This window comes from Gobius niger (assembly GCF_951799975.1).
Source record: "Gobius niger genome assembly, chromosome: 23".
NCBI classification, from domain to species: domain Eukaryota; kingdom Metazoa; phylum Chordata; class Actinopteri; order Gobiiformes; family Gobiidae; genus Gobius; species Gobius niger.
In genome coordinates, this window is record NC_136874.1 from 9,249,772 (window position 1) to 9,264,371 (window position 14,600).

The following is a 14,600-nucleotide window of genomic DNA, read 5'->3' on the forward strand; positions in this document are numbered from 1 at the left end:
TTTTTCTTTTTTACATTGTACACTACCGTGATGGACCAAACCACGGGTCCTGCACCGTCAACCGAACCGTTACAGCTGAACCCCTAATATTGATCCATGCTTATTCCACTGTCTCTTGAATTCTACTCCCTTTTAGCGAACATATTGTGGTTGTAGTATATAAGAAAGGAGCACGGGTGCATCAAACACTCTAATTGCAGTTTGTTTGACATTATTTTTAGCATTAACTATTTTAAACATTTGTAGTGGCCATAGTTTTTGGAATGGGTTGGGAACCACTGGTCTACAGCTGAACTGTGTGACGGGTTGGACATTTCTTTGTAATAACTCATAATCTCAGAATATCACATGTGGAAACTAGCGAGGCCCGGCCGAAGGCCGGTGTAACGTCGAGATGCACTTCTTTGTCGAATTGCACTTTTTAGCGCCTCTGCGCAAGCGCATGACCGCTGCCTGTCGATTGGAACTGTCTAGCTCTTCAGCGCATGCGCAACCCTCTGCCGCTCTTTCCATCTTCGGACCCGAACGTGAGTAATTTTCTTTGCATACAATTTTACTATACTGGTGTAATTTGATGACTAAAATAAAGATGGTTGGGAGAATAATTGCTAGATTTTGATATATAACTATAGCCTATAGAAAGTGCAATGTAATACCGCGTAAATGTTCTACGGTGATATTTGGTTTCATAAAAAATAATCTATGCGGCGCACATGTCGTAGGTCAAGCTAATGTCTTTATGTAGCTTAATCGCCGCAATATAATTCCGCTGACTGAAAGCTTTATGTGCAGTCTAACCAAGTGATTTCCATCGAGTTAAAACTTTAGCATAGGGTGGTGTTTTGCTTCGGCCCACTCCATGAGCAGAATGTCAACTGCTCAAATAAACAAATAAACTAAAGTAAACATACTACTTTAACAAATCTACACAATTGTAGCCTTCATTTCGACGACTATCGTCATTCTCTGCTTTGAATTGCAATTATAATCGATCAATAGGCAAAACAACCTGTCGAGTTTTGATCGTCGATCTGAGCAGTCAGTGCACGCAGCTACTATACATCCTCATCATTTGTGTAAATACTCACACATTTAGATTTGATAAACGGTTATGATGAAATTATTTTTCTATATTTTGGTCATCAATTTCTTTTCACTAGTCATAATAACAATGTGTCCTTTTTTTATCCATTACAGTGCCAGATTGTCTTGCCTTGCCAGCTCTCTATCCTCTTTTCATTACATCCTGCTTATTGATTCTTGGTTTTTGACTCCTGACTGCCTTTTTGACATCGAATTTGCCTCACCCCTTTTTGATTGTTTGCTCCGCTGATTGACACACTGGTTTTGACCCCTGCCTGCCTTTTTGACATGGAATTCTGCCTCACCCCTTTTTGATTGTTTGCTCCGCTGATTGACACACTGGTTTTGACCCCTGCCCGCTTTTTTGACATCGAATTTGCCTCACCCCTTTTTGATTTCTTTGCACATTTATATTGAATTGAACTGACCAAAGATGGAGAATAAGTGGAACGAAATTTTCAAATTTTTGACTGAAAAGACATACCCAGACGGCTGTTCTAAAGGCCAGAAAGTAAACTTAAAAAGATATGCTGAGAAATTTACTGTTAAGAGTAAGTATATTGTTTAATTGAAACATTATTTCACAATGTATTTGTTTACATTTATTTGGATTTATTTATTTTCTGCAGATGGAGAGCTTTTCTATAAAAACAGAAGAGCGATTAAAGATCGAGAGGAGACGTGGAAGCTTTTTAAAGAATTTCACTCCTCTCCGATGGGCGGGCACACAGGCATAATAAAAACGCGTCATGCCCTGTGCTCCAGATTTTACTGGCATGGCATGACTGTCCAAATTGACAAATGGGTATGATTTGAGATATATATGTTATTATGAAATGTAATGTTATTACATGTGGTTGTTTATATTTTTGTTTGTTAAAGGTATCGGAGTGTGACAAATGTCAGCGTGAGGGGAAGCCTTTGGCAGCTATGGTGCCTCTGCAAAACATAAAAGTACATTTTCTGTCTCGCTACTGCACTATTCACATCATAAATATATTGTTTAATTGTTTAACTTCTTAGGTGTCTGCGGTGTGGGAGTTGGTGGGAATTGATTTGACGGGGCCACTGCCCACTACCCCAGATGGCTACCAATATATTCTCACAGCAACAGATTATTTTTCAAAATGGGTCGAAGCATACCCTTTGAAAACTAAATCTGCTGCTGAAGTTGCACAGAAGTTGTGTTCAATCATTTATCGGTTAGGGTGCCCAAAACGTATCCTCTCCGATCAGGGACGTGAATTTGTCAATGAGGTATACAGCGTTTTTATGAATTATTTTCACATTTCATGGACTAAATTAATGTACTTGTTTTTAGCTTAACACCACTCTTTGTGACCTCATGCACATTGAGAGGAGCGTAACAGCAGCTTATCATCCTCAGACAAATGGTCTGGATGAAAAAACAAATCACAACATAAAGCGGCAAGTTATTTTTTCTTAAATATTAAATATTGTTTCAGTGTCTAACCTGTTACAACAAAAGGCTTTTACATTATAATCTATTTCATTACTAGTATTTTGTATTCACCAAATGATGACATTCTCTCTCTCTCTCTTTCGCAGAGCTCTGATGAAGGTGGTCAATGATCGGCAAAACAATTGGGACATCTACTTGGAGGCTACTTTATTTTCACTTCGATCGAAGCCCCAAAGCTCCACAAAACACACTCCGTTCAAACTGATGTATGGCAGGGAGGCTGTGTTCCCCGCAGAGGTCCCTGTGGATATCCCAGTGAGCTTGGTTCACGCAACAGGTCATTTAATGTAGATTATCTACTGAAGTCATGTCTTTCTTTTCAGCTTTCCATTGTTCTTCCTGAGGAGGAGGATGTGGAGGAGTTTGTCACCATGAACCATGACGGGTTGGACACAAGTTTTAAAATAGCCAAGGACAACATTTCAAAAGCACAACTAAGGCAGAGTTTGGCCTATGGGAAAAGAAAATTAAAGAAATACAAAGGATTCCAATACAGTGTGGGACAGGAGGTGCTCCTCTTTAATTCAAGGAAGCAGGGACGCAAGGGGGGTGAGCATTTTACTTTTTTTCTATTTTACTTAGATTTACTTTGTACAGTCTTATGTTAGTAATCGCTATACTTTTTTTTGTTTTACTTATAGGACGACTTGAGCCGGACTTTACAGGGCCTTACACAATCCATGAAATAAGTGGAAAAAACGTGTTACTGGTCAATGCTGATGGGGTTGTTCTGAAGAACAGACACAACATCGATCATGTCAAACCATACAAGCGAGATCCTGACATGGTTGGCCCTCCAAACAAACGGTACTTGGAGCAGATGTGTTTTTTTATACTTGTAGTGCAGACTTTTTGAGAAGCTCCTATTCGTTCTTGCCTTTCTTAAAATACACAAAACAGTGGTTTGACCTGTTTGACCTACACCCTGCCCTCCAGTGGTCAAACAAAATATAGATGCACTGTGCCCAAACATAAACAAGGACAAATGACAACAAATATAATTAACATCAAAGGCCCCTACTAATTTTAATAAGCTTGTTGAGAATGTACCAAAATCTTTTTGTGTTTTAAGCTTTGAAATTACTTGTGAACTGATACTTGATGTACATATTTTTTTATGTTCTGAATTCCCTTTTAGTCCGCACCTGGAGGAACAGCCAACAAGGCCTTCCATCATTATGTATGCCCCTCCTCGCCAATTAATGGTAAAAGTCATTTTAGTGTGAAAGAAAATGTTTGTACATTACTTATTTTGTCCTTACTAATATCATCTGATCTCGCAACTTCATAATCTGTCTTTAATGTCAGTGAATGGTCATTGTTGGAAATTGGACTTGGTTATATTGCATGTAACTGTTTGTCTACTAATCACCCTGTAGCATCCACAAGATGCATGCAAAAGCAAAGACATACAAGAGCGAGGTTGTAATGTAAAAAAGTTTGACCTGTTGGGTCGTTTGTTCAGCCTACCCGAGTTCATGTTAAGGGTCTGGCCAGTTGAAACTATATGTTTGAAACATTGTTCATATTCTTGCATGCTGTTGCTTTCCTACTTTCTATCCTAATTTGCCTCTTTGAGAGCATTTGAAAGGATTCTTTGTTTCATGACTTTCAACACTCAATAAGGGACCAATTCAAAAATGAGGTTTACACACTTTTTTTTTAGTGATTCAAAATGACAAAAAGTATTTTGACATTTGACATTGTATGAAGTATTAAACATACTTTTTTTCAGAACAGTACAGTATAAATCATAGATGCTAAAACTAAATAGTATGAACTTTGACACCTTATAATGCTTATGTAGAAATGTTTTAAGCATTGAAGGAGGCACTTGGAACTGGCTGGAAAGGTACAGAATTATAGGGAAGATACAAAGAAATATTTACAATAGATTTGTAAAACGACTGTGTGAAGCTCATTTCGGAACAGGGTTCCCTTGTGCAACACATTGCAATCAATCGTCTTAGAAAGTTCTTTGGTTTATCTATGTCAGTTTCTAATAGTTGTTTTTACTTTCAGTCAAATCAATTTGGGCTTCACAAGATGAAGGTTTTGTGGAAGCTGTTGCTGGCCCTTTTAAGCTCTTTGACAAGTCCTTTAGGACACTTGCTGGTGGAAATTGGCTCTCAGATGAAGTAAGACTTTTTTTTGTATTTAAATGACCATTTCTTTGTTCATGTTCCAAATTGCATTGTCTGCTATGCAGGTCCTTGATGCATATATCCATGTGCTGCACGAAAAACACCAGGTATGTTGATTTTTATAAAATTTGTATTGCATTGACTGTTTTTAGCAAATGCGACGTATTAGATTTACCATTGTTTTTCACAGAAAGTTTTTTATCATCTTAATGCGGTAGTTGCCGCAAGTCTTTTTGTGCGTGGAAGGATGCAAACATTTGTAAAGGTAAATTTGATTCATAACTTGTGTGTTGTGTTTGTCACCATAAAGTTTCTTAATTCCCAATCAGATGAAATTTCCTGCGGAGGATCAGTGGCTGTGTCCTGTCAATGTGGGAGCGCACTGGATTCTTGTGGTGGTCAGCATGTTGAAGAAAGCACTAGTTCTGATAGACCCACTTTCAAATGAGGGTCGATATAAGAACAAAATTCTCAAAAACTGGAGGTTTTTAAACTCATATCGAACTATTTTTTACTATATTTACCAACATTTTCTTAACACTGCTTCATCTAACAGGAAGTTCTTGGGGAAGGTGGGCAGAGACAGTGACGAATGGTCTGTCAATATGATGGTGCACAACAAACAGGAGGACTCATCTAGCTGCGGGATTCTGGTTCTAATGGTAAATCAATTTCTCAAGTATGTTTGCTTCTTTTTAAGGTCTTACTTTCACTGAATACTTACATAGTTTGCAGAAGCATACCTTGTCCGGGGAAATGTTGGACATGTCAGCACAGCCCAACAGGACATTGCAAGGGCTCGTATGAACGTAGCATGCTCCTTGCTCCAGAGAGGAGGTTTGATGGATCATCATAATACAGTACAACATTTAATTCTTTTTTAACAAATGACACTAAGAGAGACTTTCTTAAACGTTTTAAGGCAACGAGGACTACTGCGTTGTGTGTTCCTTGCATATAAGCACGAGCGGGCGTGAAAAGGTGACCTTTGTCATAGTAGTGTTTGAAGTTATTTTTGTTCTATGCTCTTCATGATTTTGTAATTTCTGACCAGGTGCAGTGCTCTGTGTGCAAGAGGTCTGCTCATGTCCTCTGCAACCATGGAAATGAAGCGTTTATGTGCAAAAAATGCCAACATGCAAAAAGTCAAACATGTGTATAGTACATAAATTAACGCATTACAGCTTTCACATGATATCACAACATTTCTGTTGTAACTGCTAACCATCAAAATGTATCTATTGTATTGTTAATATCTGTAAATATGGGGCTTATCCCAATGAAACACAAACTTTTATAATGTCCAATGGCTTCTCTAACAATGCATGTGAAAATGTGTGAAAAATGAAAAATGTGTCCAAAAGCAATGACAAAACATTTGAATAAAATTGTGCCTGATGTTGGCCCATTGAAAGACTTTTAGCCAAAAGTTTTGCATGGCAAGTTGAGTAAAATACCACAAATATGGTCTAAAATATGTGCAGCTGCCTTTTTTGGGGGGGGGGCTAAAAATTTTGTAAATCTTAAATGGACAATGTAGCGATTTTTTTGTTCTGTATATGTACTTTTAAAATATAGTGCATAAAAATGTAATTAAAAAGCATACAATTTGAGTTTCTACTGCCTGTAGAAATCCTGTAATAAAAAGGTGGTCAATGAAGAATCCTAATTTGATTCCCTTTTCTATTGATGGTGTTACATAATTTCACGTTATAATACTGACGAATCTACAAGGAAATGTGCCCTGAATAAATTATATATAATGAATAAATTATATATAATTACTGGCCGTCCAGTACTGAGTACTGCTGATGAATGCCATAATTTGTAAAAGTGGCATATTAAGCGATTTTATTGAGTATTTATTCACGTTTGTGTAAGGTGTAACTGCGTAATATAATGAGGGGGGAAAAGATACACAGGCAAAAGATGCATATTAAGTGACATAAATGTTATTAAGCATTTAACCACGTTTGTATAAGGTGTATCTGCGTAATACAATTGCAAAATTCTGAAAAAAATAAGGATGAACGCACAGGTTAAGTGTTTTCTACAGAAAAGCCTAATTCGATAGATCTGTCCAACTCGACGCATAACCTTGTCAATTCACACTGACTATAGATTATTCAGCGCATGCGCAGAAGCGCTGAGAAGTGCGAGTCGACAAGTAGTGAGTTTCGATTGTACACCGGGTCTCAGCTAGTAAGTAAATAAAATATCAAGTCCGGAGAAGAGTAGGTATAGATTGCTCATGTTTAATTCCATGATATGAGGATATTGGGGACAACACGCAGTACAAAAGCGATACCAGACATTTTATCCACAACTTGGACCCAGTAAACATCACTAAAGGGAAGATTCATGTTTTTTTTTTTTTTTTAGGATGCTACCACATTAGCACAAGTATTATTTCCTCTTCAATACAAATGGATTAGTAATAATACATACGAAATACAAAATGAACCAGGGTCATTCAATGGCACATGTATGCTTTGTTTGTTTGTTTGTTTTTCCACACAAGTTTGACACGTTTTACAAAAGGTGCTTATATCCACGAGGCTTACAAGGTACAAAAAGTAGGAAATACAATACACAAGTTCGACAACAGATGGCGCCAAAGTCTTGCTCATTGATTGCGTTGACTTAATACACTATTTTGTATTTTATTTTATTTTTCCAAGGTTGAGAGAATATTATGTAATATCTCTGTACATGTGAACTATTTGCCAGCAAATACTCACAAGCTAAAGAAAAATGGTCACAATACTCTTTTCTGGTAGGTTATACGTATAATGTGGGAGAGACCAACACATGCAAGACACCATTCTGACTTGAAAAGGAAGAAGGTTTTAGAGTAGGCTATGCCAAAGTGCTGTAGTTCTCTAAAGTAGACAAATGTTCTTAAGCCGTCATTTGGACTGAAGTGTTTTTGTGTAGTTTCGCAAACAAAAGGCTTTGTCAGCAAATAATGATATTATAGCGGCAGGCTGCATATATCAAACTAATAGGGAGGGGTTTTGCTGTTCCATAATAGCCTAAAAGTACAGATACTACTGGTCAAATATAATCCCAATAAAAGTAAAAGTTGCTTTATCAAATTATTACTTAAATGAAAGTACTGAAGTATTTGCCATAGAAGATACTTAACTACTAAGATACTAAGTGTCAAAAACACTGGGCCCATGTTAATCACCTACGGCAACACGACAGGGACAAATCTTCCGTTTTGTTGTGACTCAATGACAGAACATCTGCACAGCGCCACCTGCTGTTCTGAAGTCTGCATTATAAAACTTATATGCGGCCAAATATAACTCTTTGCTTTGCATCCTTTATAAAAATGTAGTGGAGTAAAAGTAATAAGTTCTCAAAAAATAAAATACTACTCAAGTAAAGTACTGGTCCTCACAAACGCTACTTAAGTACTTCAGTAAATACACTTTGTTACTGAACACCTCTGGTATTGTTAGCACCGACCTGTTAAGCATTCAGCCTGGTGCTAAAAGATCATTAGTTGCTGACGAAGCCTCCTGAGGGGAGTCGAAATCTGATCGCCTTAACACTTAAACAACCCAGTAAAGACAACGGCTTAGGAACTTTCATCAACTATGAAAAACGTCTGCACGACTGAGAGCTTAAAGGCCCTGTACCTGACATTTTTTCTTGAAGAGGAATGAAATCCGTTTTATCCTCCTTAATAAACAAATTGTAGGGAAAAAAAACAAAAAACACTGCATCCTTTTACGAAGCTTCTCTTTCTTGTTTTAACTTTCAAACAAGGAAAGCACTAGTAACTAATCAGGTATAGGGCCTTTAAACAAACATGAAGTGCTCAAACTGTAACATAAGTACATGGATGAACGGTGTAATACCACTAGATGGCGCCAAACTTCAGGATTTGTTGTCAAGTTGCTTTAGGTCTCTCCCCCAATGGTCTGACATATCTACGCACATGTACCTGCACCTGACAATTACTACAATTTGTACACACCATGAAATCTGACAAGACAAATATCCCGACGTACAAAAGTCGACTTTGGCACATAGTTCTGCATCGGGAGCAAAGCTAAGTTACAGCATAGTGCATTACATTGTATTAGAGCAGTTTGCCGCAAGTGAAGCATTTACATTCACGCCGACCTTCAGCATTTCCTTACACTGTGGATTTTAAAGGGCTTGTGTTTTAGGTAGAATGGCAACGTATTTACTATTTACACAGGTATATCGTTCATACCATATTGACAACATCTCCCGTCAAAAGACATTATTTTTGACAAGTAGCTGTTGAACGCATGCATAAAATCTACATAGCAGCAAATAAACATAGTGGCAACAGACGTCGATTTGGCAGACGACGCTCGAGTGGTCATAACGTGCTGCCTGATCTGTCTATCGGAGTGTTTATATAGGTAACATGAGTATTGTTTTCCTATAGTTGATATTTTGAAGGAACAAAGTGGCGGAGAGAGCTTTTTAGTCTTTGTTGAGGTATTTCAGGTGGGCGTTCGTTTTTTAAGCTCTCATCTCCATAACAAAAGGAAAAGAATTCACATCCTTTTTTGTCTGTACATGAATCACTAGTGGCTCTCAAAAGTTTGTCACAGGCAGCAGCTGCACAGGTAAACAACACGGCACGAGGAAAAGCGCTTACAAAATCAATCGTAGGATAGGAAGGTCCGTTTTTTCAACTTTGGATTGTCAATAGGAATGCCGGCTTTCACACGAGCGTCTCAGGAAGTGTGTCCGCGTTTTCCGAAGATAGGAGTTGCCAGATTTGCCAGCGGTCCCTCTGCCAGTCCTGCCATTCGGGGCTGTGCGGCACCAGTTCGGCGCTTGCGTTCGGACTCGGCGGGGGCTTGGCGGGCGTGGCTAATAGCGGCGAGCTCAGCGAGTTGGCCAAGCGGTGGTGAGCGTTGTAGGGCGGGGGCGATTCTCCGTCGCACACGTGCACCCCTCTCTGCAGTCTGGAGGCGGGCAGGTGCTGGGGGAGGGCTGGCGTGCCGCGTCCCGATTGGTTGTTGGCGTTGATCGTCAGGCGGGGCAGGCCCGCCCCTCCTCCTCCTCCGCCGCCGCCGCCGCACACTCGGGACACGGGCAGGTGGGGTTTGGGCGCCGTGGGGGTGGTTGGGTGCTGCCTGCTGTCGCTGTGCAGTCCGTCGAGCCCCTCCTGGGAGCTGCGGGAACTGCCCTCGGACATGTTGCCATGGGAACCTAACACACAACGTCAGCAGTCAGCAGGAGAGCTTTTACAGCGGAAAGATATTTTCTGGTATTTATCACGCAGCATCTTCTGTGATACTTTGCACCTGATTCTCTTATTCTATTAAAAAAAAAGCTTACATTTGTGGAAAAAAGGCCTTTGTGAGCTATGCAACTGATTAAAAAGCCTTTTGTATTGATTGTGAACTAGCAGGCAAGTTGTTGTGAGCAATATTACACGCTTTTCACATGACACAAGTCACCAGTCAAAAGACTCGAGACATCGGTCAAATCCGGACTGAACTGGGACTTAACTACGTTAAAACTGGGTGTGACCCATGTCCAAACTAGGAAAACTAGGAGAAAATTGCATTAGTAAAGATGAGATCCACAATCCACTGAATTGTTTACCTGTGTACGATTGGTCCTTGAGTGCCGGCTTGAGCGTTGTGTGCCACGTCCCCCAGATGTTCGCATGCTCCTCCGATATCGTCTCTGAACAACAAAGCAAGCCTTTCAGTACAACCACCATTTTCAGGGTCCTTTGCCGACACAGAGGGGAGCCAAGCAGTTATAAAGCAAATCAACAATGCTGCCAATTATCAGTCATTCAAAGCACTTCGGTCTACCTGTCTCCCTGTTCCAGTTCGCCACCTGTCCCGGCAGGCCAAAGTGCTCCGGGATCTTGAACAGCGGCTCGTTGCCGGGGCTGCCTGCCTCCCTGCGCTCGCTCAGGACCGGGGAGTTGTTGTCGTACGGAGACACCTCGCCGCTGGACGCCTTGTTGGAGTCGCTGGACGATCGCCGCTCGCTCAGAGCAAAGGGTTCCTCCGGTTGTAACATGTCCGAACTTCTGGGGTAAGAAAATAAAAGTGTTCACATTTGGAGATTTAAGAGATGACAAGGCGATGTGAGACTTACTGTGAGGCTTTCCTCCTCAGAAGATAGTCCACGACGTCTGGATCAGTCTCGAGCAAACTCATCAAGACTTCGTTCTGCAGATCAGGAGGGACCTACAAAACAAAAACATTTAGATATAAATTAGAGATGAAGGAAACTGACTCATTGTTTGAGCCAAGCAGAGACAGGAGTATGACTATAAGTACAGGTTTTGAGAGGTTTTGTTTTTATAACCCATTACTATGGCACATCCCAGTTCAACCTAGACTAATTGTGTGTCTGGATCAGGCTCTGCTCATGTTTCAAATAAAACGATCAACGATTGCACCAGACTTCAACAGCAAATCACACGTTTCTACCAGTTCTGATGCATTCACTTTATTTTGTCTCTAGCCCTGATATCCAAGAAGCCCAATGTCAAAACCCCAATCGCGGGAGACGAAGTTGATGTTTTAAGAAACCCGGCGTCCAACGTGTTACGAAACAACTTCAGCCATGTCGGTCCCAAAAAAAAACCTGATCCGGGCCGGGGAGCTCATTTCTCACTCACCGCGCCGCTCCGAATTCACATTAAAGCAAATAAAAGCTCTCCATTGGCCCGCTCTAGGAATGCAAGCTTTCGGTGCGGAGGCGATGGCAGGTTACAAAACATTTCGGTTTAGGATTTCGGACCTGAGATGACCCGGGCTGGCTGTCTCAACTGTTTAGAAATCACGGGAAGAAAGAGAACGATGGAGCAGTAATCCACACAGAGGCTTTAACGCTTGGGCGGGTAATTTTATTTTGGAAAGAATACGAGCAATCTACAACCAAAGATTACTAGACTTTTATCTATTGATGTAAGCCTTATTGTCATTTCTCACTGTCTTTCTTTGTCACCCTTACCTAACCTGTTCCAATGGCTGTTTTCCTACGTAAGCCGACCCGATTGCCCTCCACAGAAGCGTGTGAGCAGGAAAGTGCGTCGTGGTGTGAAGCGCTCACCATGAAGAGGGTCTGGTAGCTGGCGATGAGCCGCTGGAGCACGGCGATGACGGCGGTGCTCTCCTCGGCCCGCGCTGAACTCTGCACGCTGTACTCCTTGTCCGAGCTCTTCTGCTTGTGGAGGAGGTTCGGTCCGAAGATGGTGGCCAGATTCAAGGAGGTCATCTTGTTCCCTGTGATCTGGAAGGGCATGTTTGTCAGAAGATGTAGCTAAAGCAAGACTGTAATATGTATAAATGCATGTCAATGAGGGCTTTTGGAAAAGAAATGATTCTAATCCTGGTTTCAAAACAAAGGTTGTCTGGTTTTGGTCAAGGACTATGAGCTACTATTTAGGCACAATAATCCATGTGAGATTCCACTATAAATAGTAATAAAAGAAAGTCGTACTGAGAAGTGCATGGATAATTTACAAAGATAAACAAACTCTTCTCTTCCCAGAAATTCTTGTTCTGCAACCGAGTGCATAAAAGGCTTTGGGTTGCACTGTACTTTTTAAATGATACACTCTTCATTATTACAACAAGCAAGGCATACAAAGCTGCTTTCCAAAATGTGTAGAGATTTTCCTGCTTCGCTTTCTGCTTGTCCTTGCTAAGTTCGACAGCTCTACGGTCTCCTGTTTCCCACGCCAAAATGTCAAATTGTTTGCATCACCGTACGAAAATACCTTGGCATCTTGGAGACTGCAACAGCATTTAAAAGCTGATGTAATGTTGTGATCTAAGTTTACCATTCCACAGCGGTGCGAGTTCTCAGTGATATATACCCTGGCCTTCCCCCCCTCCCGGTTCACTCCCATCCCCTCCCTGTCCCGAAGGAGTAATCGGAATGGTGAGTGCCAAAGTCTACATAAGTCATGCAAGTCTGGGTCCTGCCGGAGAGATGCAACATGACTTAAAAAAACATGTTCATTCTAATATGGTTTGTTAGGAGGACAAATCACTCAATTTTCTGGAGTCATTTAACTTAAACGTTTAACTTCACTTAACTTTAAAGTAACCCAAATTCAGAGAGTTTATATATTTAGATCAGATTTGTATGGTTCTGTGAAAAATAATAGATAAGCTTACGAGACAATGTTATTGTGTAAACTTGACCCTAACAATCAATAAAACTAAAAACTTTAAACAAAAAATACATTCTTTACTTCATTGTTTTGAGATGAGTGACAACATTTGTGAAAAGCTAGCCAAATTTGCTTGTAACAATAACTTAGATTCTTTCAGTAAGACCAACTATTCTATTTTAATTGTTCAGCTTACTTAAACAGATGATGTTATCGTGTCAACTTGACCATAACAATCAATACAACTAAAAGCTTAAAACAAAAAATACATCCTCTACTTCATCAACTCAACTCATTGTTTTGAGTTGCGTGACAACACTTTGGAAAAACAAGCCAAATTTGCTTGTAATAATAACTTAACTTCTTTCAGTAAGACCAACTTTCCCATTTTAATTGGTAAGTTTAGTAAATAGACAATGCTATTGCGTCGACTTTACATAACAAGCACTAAAACTTAAAAATATTATTCCCAAATAACCACATTAAGTACTTGAAACTAAAAATACATTCTCTACTTCATTGTTTTGAGTTGAGTGACAATATTTGTGGAAAAACTTGCCAAATTTGCTCGTAGTAATATACTTAAATTCTTTCAGTAAGAACAACTTTTCTATTTTAATTGATCAGCTTACTTAAACAGATTATATTATTGCCTCCACTTGACCGTAGCAATAAATAAAACTAAAAGCTTAAAACAAAAATACATTTCCTACTTCATTGTATGTATATGTATTGTATTATAACTTAAATCTTTCAGTAAGACCAACTTTTCCATTTTAATTGGTAAGCTTAGTAAATAGACAATGTTACTGCGTTAACTTTACATAACAAGCACTAAAACTTAAAAAATATTAGTTCCCATACAGTACTTGAAACAAAAATACATTCTCTAGTTGTAATAACTTCAATTCTTTCAGTAAGACCAACTTTTCCGTTTTATGGTGTCCTCACGAACGCACAGACATGACTGAGATGATATAAGCAGATCCTGGAACACGCCGAGGTGCCAAGAAACACTTTTTTTTCGGGTGTCTTTTTCGCACGGACAAAAGTTCTACGCAAGAGAACAAGCACATGGGGGGAGGACAGAGGAGGACAGAGAAGAATTAGGAGCAGGTCAGCGAGCGAAAACTACATTTGCACAGTTAGATCACAAGCCAGGAAACCACATCCACTGCCACTGGTGCACGGCGCCGTTATGTCACAGGACTCAACGGCACAGCCCGCGGTCATGCTAACTCTTCCACTTGCATGACTTCCTGATGGATTTAATATGAGACAACAAAAAAAGGCATGATATAATAAAAAAGAGTGGAATTTGAAAAGCTGTGTCCTCAAATGGCGCGATGCCTTTAATTACTAGCCAAATATTTACACTGGGTCTGGCTCGCGTGTATATGTTTTTAATTATATCCTCCGCAACACTTTCTGAGGAACACAAACAATATGCGTGCCATACAGGAGTTCATGTTAGTTCACGACCTTGCCAGCGCTCTGCCAAGGAAAGCAGGCTGGCACTTCTCTGCTTTGCTCACGCAGTTTTTGTATATTCTAATTAATCAAGTCAACAGCACAATGGGGGACGAGGGGAGGTAGAACTTAAGATTTTCAAAGAAAGTTTACTTTTGTCTGAGAAGAAAGTTTCAGCTTTTACGTCAGGGGCTGAACGTGGTAAATGACGGTCATAAATCAGTTGTGTGCTCTCCACGGGAAATTTGGGTTGAACACGCAAACAGTT

The 14,600-nt window shown here is 40.0% G+C and overlaps 1 protein-coding gene across 2 annotated transcripts in view; it reads right to left on the reverse strand.

The window, feature by feature from the left end:
* Positions 1–8,570: 8,570 nt before the first annotated feature.
* LOC306982057 (rho GTPase-activating protein 6-like) overlaps positions 8,571–14,600 on the reverse strand; it is a 66,454-nt gene continuing 60,424 nt past the window's right edge. The window contains exons 10-14 of one of the 2 annotated variants that reach the window (XM_079581829.1): positions 11,794–11,973; positions 10,831–10,922; positions 10,539–10,762; positions 10,321–10,404; positions 8,571–9,921 (exon numbers count right to left, since the gene is read on the reverse strand). In XM_079581829.1, coding sequence (XP_079437955.1) covers positions 9,428–9,921; positions 10,321–10,404; positions 10,539–10,762; positions 10,831–10,922; positions 11,794–11,973 — 1,074 coding nt within the window. In that variant the 3' untranslated portion in view covers positions 8,571–9,427. The remainder of the gene's footprint in view (positions 9,922–10,320; positions 10,405–10,538; positions 10,763–10,830; positions 10,923–11,793; positions 11,974–14,600) is intronic. The other variant, XM_079581830.1, reaches the window with a different exon arrangement.